The sequence below is a fragment of the Monopterus albus genome, unplaced genomic scaffold, assembly GCF_001952655.1.
Source record: "Monopterus albus unplaced genomic scaffold, M_albus_1.0 scaffold10.1, whole genome shotgun sequence".
NCBI lineage: Eukaryota > Metazoa > Chordata > Actinopteri > Synbranchiformes > Synbranchidae > Monopterus > Monopterus albus.
Window position 1 is genome coordinate 433,534 of NW_018127890.1, and position 10,255 is coordinate 443,788.

General features: G+C 42.5%; 2 protein-coding genes across 4 annotated transcripts; both read right to left on the bottom strand.

Moving 5' to 3' along the window:
• Positions 1–6: 6 nt before the first annotated feature.
• Positions 7–4,948, bottom strand: ccsapb (centriole, cilia and spindle-associated protein b). Of its 3 annotated transcripts, none has more exons than XM_020589870.1 (5): positions 4,823–4,948; positions 3,527–3,917; positions 3,327–3,443; positions 2,364–2,584; positions 7–2,275 (listed from the first exon to the last, which is right to left on the bottom strand). In XM_020589870.1, exons 2-5 carry the CDS (start codon positions 3,891–3,893, stop codon positions 2,093–2,095), a joined length of 888 nt encoding a protein of 295 aa, XP_020445526.1. In that variant the 5' UTR covers positions 3,894–3,917; positions 4,823–4,948; the 3' UTR covers positions 7–2,092. The 3 variants fall into 3 exon arrangements, with proteins under 3 accessions (XP_020445526.1, XP_020445527.1, XP_020445525.1); XM_020589871.1 differs by lacking the exon at positions 4,823–4,948 and adding an exon at positions 4,038–4,808; XM_020589869.1 differs by lacking the exon at positions 4,823–4,948 and having other exon boundaries at positions 3,527–4,808.
• Positions 4,949–6,467: 1,519 nt separating this feature from the next.
• On the bottom strand, positions 6,468–10,255 carry acta1b (actin alpha 1, skeletal muscle b). The gene is made up of 7 exons (XM_020589914.1): positions 10,235–10,255; positions 9,261–9,397; positions 8,537–8,861; positions 7,982–8,143; positions 7,331–7,522; positions 7,054–7,235; positions 6,468–6,887 (listed from the first exon to the last, which is right to left on the bottom strand). The coding sequence occupies exons 2-7, from the start codon at positions 9,387–9,389 to the stop codon at positions 6,744–6,746; spliced, it is 1,134 nt and encodes a 377-aa protein (XP_020445570.1). The 5' UTR covers positions 9,390–9,397; positions 10,235–10,255; the 3' UTR covers positions 6,468–6,743.

The following is a 10,255-nucleotide window of genomic DNA, read 5'->3' on the forward strand; positions in this document are numbered from 1 at the left end:
GAAATGTGTAACTTTACTTTTTATTTGTAATGTGGAGTCCTTCAGAAGCTCATGAAACCCATTCATTCTGACTTCAATTTTGACTAAAGTCAGACTCTACACTGAAACTTCAGTTCTTCTGGTGCCACCATAATTTATTCTTCATATTATCCCTGATTAAAAATTCTGGAGTGGGATGATATTTTGAGATGGCACTATCCCGGTATAAAGGAATATTTTAGCTTGGCGGATGTCTGCTATACATGACCAAGAAAAACTACAAAAACATAAGTAACTCCTCACCAAAACTAAAATGTTTCCATATGAACAGAATGTAGATGATAAAGTTTGGTTTCATTAACCAATGAAGATGTAAAATAGGAATTAACTGTTTTGTTTTGGTCCTTTTTTAAGATAGTCAAAGTTCCCCACATGTAAAAAAAACACACCTGTTCAATGCAGGTACCTAAAGTATTATAATATTGCACAAAATGACACATCAGTTTTCTTAACTATATTACAGTATAACCTAACACAAAATCTAAATCATTACAAAAGCAAAGCAAGTAATGTAATACTGAAAATCTGCTAGATATTCACAGCAGTCACAATAATCACTATAGTTGCAAAACTAACCTTTATGGCACAGAGATGATGAGATCATGATCAAGCAGGTTCTGATTTCAACAGTCATGCAAAGACAATGAATCAAAAATCCACTTGAGTCCACAAATAACTCTTTAACATATATATGTATAAATATACAAAGATTCAAAAGATAAATGTATCACATGAAAACCTAAATACTTAAAGTATTCAGTACAAATTTTATTTAAGAAAGGTGACGGTGAAAATGCTGCTGGATTCGATCGTACATTAGAGCGAGTGCTGCTTCAACCAGTAAACAGTGAATTAGCAGCAGCTCTAAGTAGAGGTCATTTAGACTTTGGCTTTATTCCCATTTTTGTTTTGGTTCCACTTTTGGTTCCAATGCATATTCCATAACAACGATGATTAAGAATGTCAGCTTTAAACTGCTCATTATTATGTGTTCAGGAGATCCTCAGTTAGCTGTAATTTACATGAAAAGAGACGCACATTCAATCACTGTGTAAAGACTGTGGTATCCACAGGACCACACAAACACACTGTTCACAGTCACGCACATTTGTTTTCAGAGTGTGTTAGCACCCGGTTCATTGGTTACTGTGCACACACATTAACACAACTAAAGAACAAACGTGAAAGCGTTAATGAGCTCAAGTGAAAATGCCACCGCCAAATCACATAAATCTGCTGTTACACAGAGTTTGAGACTGCAATTCACTGTCTGTCTAAACCAAATCAGTTTGACTAATGCATAATTACAAACAATTTGATTATGTGGGTTTCACCTTGCATGTATGTGTATACAATAAGTGATGGATTGTACTTTTTTTCACATTTTTATTTCTTTTTTAAGTGAGAATATGACTGAATCTTTTCAGGCTCACTGCCATTTTGCCTTCAATACCCACATGTATAAAAATATGGACAGAATATAATCTTACTGTATCTAGCATGTGTTTAAAAGGACTGCATCAAAGTATGGCTATAAAATGCATTTTAACCTCCCCATTCTCAGCCGTATACTGTAGATGTATCTGTCAATGATACATTTACAGTGCCTTAAAATAACTTCTTTCAGTGGTCTTACTACCCTGTAAAATGTTCCGTGTTAAATATATTAAATCATTTTTACTGTATAAAAACAGCATGATAGTAGACATTTGGGGGAATAAACCACATGGTGAATTTCAGTATAAGTTGTTGTCAGTTTCACATGTTGAATACCAAAGATACACATGTAGGAGCCTTTGTACAACTCCATCGGCCCCGTGCTTTATTCTACATGTATGTGTGTGTATTTAAACCTCGAGATGAAAGTGGCTTTATTTTCTTATTCTTGTCTGGAATCATCCTGCTGTAACAAACGGGTGACAAATTAAAGAAAAAGTGGTATCTTTAAATGTCTTGTTTTATCCAAACAACAAATCCAAAGCGTTTTCCTTACATTTATCACCCTCCTGTATTTCTGATGAGTGTGTGTATATGTACAATATGCATGTGTGTCCTATCGAGAGCGAGCAGAAAAGCAGTGCATGTACTCAGTGATCCAGGGGTTGAACTCAGGTTGAATCAGCTTCCTGGCCTTCTCCAGATCAGCAGATTTGGCTCTGCGGTGCTCGGTTCTCTGGGTCTGGATCTGACGCTCCACCTCTCGCCTGGACTTGGCACGTAGAGCTGACTCATGGATCTATGTAAAAAAAATAAACACAACTGTCAGCTCCCATTGACATACCTTGTCAAACATCAATACACAGAAGAACACACAGGAAGATTACCTCATTAGTTGAAGCTGCAGGGCCTATGTTATGTGTTTTTCTTCCTGCGATGTCTGCGTCTTTCTCCCCTGAACCATACAGAGCAAAAGGATGTCTGCTCTCAGTATTGTTCTCTCTGGGCTGCCGTGATGGTGCAGGCCGGACCCGCTGAGAGTGCCGAGTTTTTTTTGAGGATTTAGAGGGTTTGCTCTGCTGTGGTCGTGGTCCTCCAGTGTTTGTCTCTGAAAATAGAAGATACTCACAGGTTAAAGCAGAGCCAACATACAAAGAGCAGAAAAGTAGTTGGTCAGCATCTGCTGTAGTTCTTTAGGAATTTATCTACCTGATAATATTGGTAAATTTAAAAAGACATTCTGTGAGTTCCCTGGGGAGAGATCATCTGCAAGAAAGTGTGTTGTCAGTGTTTCATCACCCTACTGCCCAGCACACATTCAAATTCTTTCTTCTTTCTTTCATTTTGACCATGATTCTAACTCCATCTCCGGGCTTATGAATGTACAGCCAGGTGACAAAGGAGGCCAACACGTGCTGCCAGAGCAGCTTCAATGCACCTTGGCGTTGATTCTCTGGACTCTACTGGAGGGATGAACACCATTCTTCCAAAAGACATTCCCTCATTTGGTCACGGCATATGCTTCATTTTCATCCTCAAACCATTCAGTAACACCTCCTGCGCTATGGATGGGGGCACTGTAATCTTGGAAGAGACCACTCCCATCAGGATTGAAATGTTTCATCAGAGGATAAAGGTGATCACTCAGAAAAACTTTGTATTGATTTTCAGTGACCCTTCCTTCTAAGGGGATGAGTGGAGCCAGACCATGTCAAAATAACAGGACCACCAGATCCCCTCCTCACTGTAGGGGCCCAGCATTCAGGTTTTTCCTTTAATTTGTCACCTGTCTGTATTTAAATTGCTGAAGAATGAACAACTATGTAAAGTATTTTTTTGCTTTGAATTACCTTGGCTTCCTTCTCTGTGAGGAACTGTTAAGTGTCTACTGCCTCTGCTGCTGGATCTTTGCTCCTCTGTCTCCTCCTCTGGTACTCTAGTCTCTCTGGCACCACCACACTGTGAGCCTGAGGAGTAAATCACATCATATGGTACAGCAGAGTAACATGTAGTCATCCCAGTATAGTATTGTCTTTTCAGTCATGATTACCGTGGACTGCAGTCTGTCCAGCTGATGCATCCCCCAACTCTTCCTTCTCTCGAAGGGACCGTCTGGGAACAAGCACTGTGGTTCTGGTCTGCTGCGCCTGCTGTCCCTCCGTCCTTGCCCCCTCACACTCCTCCAGCTCATCCTCTGTCTCAGACCGTCCCTGGTTCTTACTGGGAGACCGGGGACTTCTTCCTCCAGAGTCTGAGTCGCTGTCAGACCCACCCCAGAACCAGGGGTTGTGCGTTTGCTCCAGCAGCCTGCGGGTCAGCCTGTACTTGAGCATCTCCTCATAACACTTAGTATAGGTTTCCCATTTGGGGTCTTTAAATTTCTTCATGTACTCCGAGCGGATCCTCTTGGTCACCATCTTGAGCCTTTGAGAACTTCTTGACTGCAATCCAATAAAAACTAAAACTCACCCAAAAGCTAATATGACACCTGCATAACCGGTCTATGACATATGTAATGCCCACTACATTGGTAAATTATTGTGTTAAAAGCCTAAACAAACCTCTCACAAACACGCTGATTCCCCATAAGCAAGTCTTTAGGTTTTGTATCACCGCCAGACATTTAAAACTGTATTATGGAGCAGCTAGAACCAATGGCAGAGCAGCTGGAGGCTCCTCGGCTTCAGAACACGCCTACTTCCTCATCTAGCCGAGGTTACTTTATCTCCCTGGGCTGGGGAAGAAGTTAAAACTGCACTTTTGAAAAATAATGGATATACTTGTGAACTCGGTCGTTATCTAACTGTAAAAATTGTCTTAACAAAAATTATTCAACCCTCAGCACGCTAGCTGTGCAGAAACGTCTTGAACGTGATGGCATCACTAGCATCCCTCTCTCTGATTGGCTCCGGCAATCAGTTGAATTCTTCAAAATAAAAGTCGGCCGCAGTCACAGTATAAAAACATCACAAGCGTTATAATCTGTTGACCTACAAGCCATTACAGCATCATTTATTCACTGCTTAGCAAAAAACATCCCAGTGTTTTAAAATGAGATGCTACTAAATTGCCGATTTGAACAATAGCTTATAAGCTATTACACTGTAACAGGGTGACAACATATTGGTTAATCATTTTCTTCATATTACCCTTGCAGGACAACTGATATTTATAGATGTCTGTTATCATACGGAGTTAATCATAATCGCCTGCCTGTCAGCACTCGCAGCCCAGTAAACATAAAATCTCACTGACAATCCATCGACTCTCGCTTCCAACAGTGCAGGGGTTTACAGGAGAAATTCAGGGATGTAAGAGTCTAATTTTGTGCACAGTAGATACTTACACTGGGGTAGGATTTCACGAAAGAGAAGCGGAACAGACGGCGTTCAGGGCGCTGCTGTGATCACACAGGGTAGGCTGCGTCTGTTAGCTTAGCTCCGCCCGCTTCGGGACGCTTTTAAAAAGCCAAACACACGCGCAACAGGTGGCCGGGTGGGTGGTATGTTAGGTATTCTTTAGAGCGCTTATAAACCCTCTGGCTCTCTATCAGATAGTAAAAAGGTATGAAATAATGATTTGTATTGTTGTATTTAGACACTATGTAGAAATTCAATATATGAATGTAGTTACGTGGGTGACTTTCCTTGTTAAATTAGCGTTGGCACTGCTTTAATCGGCCACTAAAGCCTCCAAAATTAGGCTATCAGCTTGTATCGGCCAAAACTTTCCCTTCTATCTGTAGGCTACCTGTAGCTACCAGCGAGATACAATAATGATAATGCGGGTGTCAAAAATGATCCCTAATTATAAGATGACAAATTAAAGGAAAAGCCTGAACAAACGAGTAGAATCTTTTAAATAGGGCTCTCCTATTAATGGGCCCATTATTTTCTTATTATTTGGTTTATCTTTTTATTCACAGAATGTCAAAAAAATCCCATTTATTTCCCAGAGCCTCTTAAATATCTTAATTTTCCATTAGTGAATTTGCCAGTGGATGAAAACTTGTATGGGGCACAATGAGGTGATATGTTTTGAAAAAAATGTTTCCTCCCTCCAACACTCCAGCACTGAAGCTGCTTAGACACATTACTAAAAAGTCTTTGTTGGTCATTGAATGCTAGTTGTTGCTCTAATTTGTCGCCCATTTAAAATAGGTCAGATTGGAGTTGTGGGTGTCGGATTCGTGTGCGCATGCGCGCCCAGCACGCGCTCTTGTGCTTTTAAGTCTAACTCCAGTACCTGGTGAGCCTAAGCATATAAGGATGCCCTACTGTACACGGTTTTGCCTAAAGATGGTCTGGGGGCCAGGGCTGCGCCGATGGTCGTACAGGTCAGACAGCTCAACAGGATTCAGAGCCGGGTGTCGGGTATCCCATGCTAATGATAACTTTAGTCTAAAACGGAGCTACTGCTGCTGCGCTGCTGCCTGTGCACATTCCTGCCAAGTGAAACTCTCGGAGCTTGAAGGCGTCACCTTTCAGTACCTCTGTCACATAGCAGCCCCCAGTCAGCAGTCCATGGCTGATGGGACAGAGAGAGATGCCCCCTGTCTCTCTCATAATGATCCAGGGAGCCGTGCCAACAGCACGTCCTTACACTTCCCCCTACACCCGACCAGATTGGTTTATTGGATAGCAGTTGTGTAGGTGTGCTTACTGCTGAATCGGTTTAGCCTCTTCCTGGCTCAGTTGTCATAATGATTTCGAATATTTTTCCCAATATTTTCCCAGTTTGTGCTGGAACTCCTAAGTATTGAATTTTACAATAAATGCAGATGTTTATGAAGGCAAATTCGAGCTTGAACAACACCTTTCAAATGCTAGAAACATCCACATTGCAGTATTTCCATTGTATTTTTCACCTGAATTTGGTTTTTCACGCTTCACCCTCTTTCTAACATAAAACAATGCTAGAGTCAAAAATACCAAATAATGGACTTTAATAAATTATCAATATGTATATACACTTACATTCACATGTGTTGGGCAATATGTTGTTATTTTTTATTAACATTTTTGGGTAAATGCATGGTTCAGTGGTGTTTATCACAGCCTTTCTCCGTGCAACACAAACAACAGCTAGTATGCATATTTCAAGAGAATAAAAAATGCATGTGAATGTCAAGAGCGCAGACATAGAGCCCACTGACAGCAGAGTGTTGCTGTGCCGCAGAGGTTGAGCCTCCTCCACGTTTGATCTCCGAATAGCTGGTGGTGAAAGCGATGGAGATGGTGGAGAAGCTGGAGATGAAGACGAATGATTTAGAAGCACTTCCTGTGGACAATGCTGGGACCGGCCTCGTCATACTCCTGCTTGGAGATCCACATCTGCTGGAAGGTGGACAGGGAAGCCAGGATAGAGCCACCGATCCAGACGGAGTACTTCCTCTCGGGAGGAGCAATGATCTGGAGGAGAGAAGAAAGTGGATTAATAAAGTGCTGTACTGATTATACTGACCGCCTAATGTTAACTGTTACGCAACTGGCTGCAGTGCATTCATATGCGTAATTGGCAGTAAAACAACTCAATTTGGGTATAAACTTGTCTTTAGTTTGATTAGGTTTTAAGCACCTTGATCTTCATGGTGCTGGGGGCCAGAGCAGTGATCTCCTTCTGCATACGGTCAGCAATACCAGGGTACATGGTGGTACCACCAGAGAGCACATTGTTGGCGTACAGATCCTTACGGATGTCAATGTCGCACTTCATGATGCTGTTGTAGGCGGTCTCGTGGATGCCAGCAGACTCCATACCTGGTCAGGTGAGAGGGACAACTGTTAAGAGATTGGCAGGTACTGGCACAAGGCCCCATATTTCGTTGAGAAAAATAAAGAACTGTTTCACGTACCGATGAAGGAAGGCTGGAAGAGGGTCTCGGGGCAACGGAACCTCTCATTACCAATGGTGATGACCTGACCGTCGGGAAGCTCGTAGCTCTTCTCCAGGGAAGAGGAGGAGGCAGCGGTGGCCATCTCGTTCTCGAAGTCCAGAGCCACGTAGCACAGCTTCTCCTTGATGTCACGCACGATCTCGCGCTCGGCTGTGGGGGACAAGTTAATAAGTTAATTTTCAGAGTGCCAAAGAGCGGAGCCCACAGACACAGTGTGCGTAATAGCAAACGAATTAATCAGCGGACAGACATTTCTGAAGCCGACAAATCAACTTTTTGCTTTATTATCACGCAGATGCATCTTTTTTTCAGTCTTCGTTAATACATTTAACAACTGAAAATGGCATGCCTAGTCTAAGTAACACAATTTGTGTCCATTAAGATGTTATTTGTCCTTTTTCTCTGCATACAGTTGGCTTTACATAGTGCGTAAATGTTTGATGTTGTGGGTCAGGCTAGTGTCAACTTTAGTTAAGCTTGTAAAATAAAATATAAAGTTAGGCTGATAATTTCGATTCCACTTCGTTAAATAATGTCTGCCTAAAAAGTGGTATTGATTGATTGATTGTTTCTTTCTTTCTGGTATTTAGTTATTGAACAGTTCCTCACCGGTGGTCACAAAGGAGTAGCCACGCTCAGTCAGGATCTTCATCAGGTAGTCGGTCAGATCGCGACCAGCCAGGTCCAGACGCATGATAGCGTGGGGCAGGGCGTAACCCTCATAGACTGGGACGTTGTGGGTCACACCATCACCAGCATCCAGCACAATACCTAAGGAGAGGCAAATGTTTAAAGTTCGACAGGTGACAAGGAGTCCTCAAAGATTCCAGTTTGGTGCGTAATATTATAGATAACGTGGGTGTTTGAAGGGGAATTTATAAATACACGCTGGTTAGTGTATCGCAAGGGCCATAAACTAGCAGACATAGTCTCAGAAAGGCTGGTCGACAGTGCGTAAACGTTGTGCGTAAAAAGGATTCAGTGGGGAAATTCCATATCAATAGCTCAGTTAATAGTATGTGATGCAATTTCTATGCAGTTTTTAATACGTATTGTCAATTAATTGCTATTCTATAATAAAGGAAAATTACGCTATGTGTTGTATCTGTTTAGGAAGTTACGTCTGTATCACTAGTGGCAGTTGATTGTTGTTGTCAGTCTCACCGGTGGTACGGCCGGAGGCATACAGGGACAGCACAGCCTGGATGGCCACATACATGGCGGGGACGTTGAAGGTCTCAAACATGATCTGGGTCATCTTCTCCCTGTTGGCCTTGGGGTTCAGGGGGGCCTCAGTGAGCAGGGTGGGGTGCTCTTCGGGGGCCACTCTCAGCTCATTGTAGAAGGTGTGATGCCAAATCTTCTCCATGTCATCCCAGTTGGTGATGATGCCGTGCTCAATGGGGTATTTCAGAGTCAGGATACCCCTCTTGCTCTGGGCCTCGTCGCCGACGTAGGAGTCCTTCTGACCCATACCAACCATGACACCCTAACGTGGAAGAGACGGCATGATAATGGAAAGGTTAGCAGGGGATTTAGAGATAATCCATAGGAAGATATGATCGTCTTCTGGCCAGATTGAAATATTCGACAGGCCTTATGGCCATTGTGTAAATGTGCCAATTAAGAGTGTGGGCCACAGACAGAGTGATTGTGTAAATGAAGTTCTTCTGTGACTAATTTAGTCTTAAAGAAACAGGATCCAGCAGATTCATCTGCTAAAACAGTATATCTGCCTCTAAGAATGTTAATTCTTTGTCTTAAAAATTAGTTCAAACCTAATTCTGTTTGTCTGTATTAGATAATTAATTGTCTTAGGTGTGGTCATTACCTGCCTCTTAGTCTCTCCTTAAAGTCTAACCTATTAGAAGTTTTTCTTGCTGTTTACCTGATGACGGGGGCGGCCCACGATGGAGGGGAACACGGCCCTGGGGGCATCGTCTCCGGCGAAGCCAGCCTTTACCAGGCCGGAGCCGTTGTCGCACACAAGGGCGGTAGTCTCTTCGTCGTCACACATGTTGGCTTCTGTGAGAGAGGAGGGGAATAAAAGGAGTTCACGTCACTGAAGCCAATTCAAATGTGCTGAATATGCCAATGCGACACTTCAAAACTAAAACTTTGGTTCACCCTTTGTTTCTCACATTAGGGATCTTAAACATAGACTACAAAGACTAAAGTAAAATTAATATTTACTGGCGAATGAACATTATAGGCCCGTTGCTTGTTCAAAATCTATCCATGGCACACCCGATCATTACGCATGACCGGTACAAACTTACAAAAACCACATTTAAAGCGAACGATACGCGGCTAGAGTTTTCCTATCAGAATAGATATCTATCGGAATTTCATGATTCTTTACTAAGATCTGTTTTTTTAATGTTTTTCTAGTTTGGTGAGTGTAAATCAAGGATCTAGGATGTGCTAAAAATCAACACAATCTACAAGTATCTATCTCACCTTCCCTCAGGTAAACTATTTTGACTCCTGACTTGGTCTGAAGGCGCACTGCAGCCGCATCTTCAGAATTGAGTCATACAACTATGAATATGCCGACTCAGGTGAGTCTGTCAGCCAATCTACTCAATTTGCTTTGTCAAGTTATCTTTCCCAACTTTCTGATAGTTCAGATAAGAGCTTCTCCTGTCCAGCATATAACCTACTGGCTTCTCTCAGGCCTAAGCTATCAGTAGTTTCTCCTGCAGGCCTCTCCTACATATATTCTCCAGTGGAGCTGTCCGTGGTCTGTGGTCCTAGGTGTCCTGTCACTGGAGGGTCTGCCTAGCTCCTGCTCCATTAGATCTGGTACACCCAGTTAAGTGTCCCAGTGTAGATGAGTGGCTTCAGGCTTCAGGGTCTTACCTTAAGAGTGTGTCTGAGGCT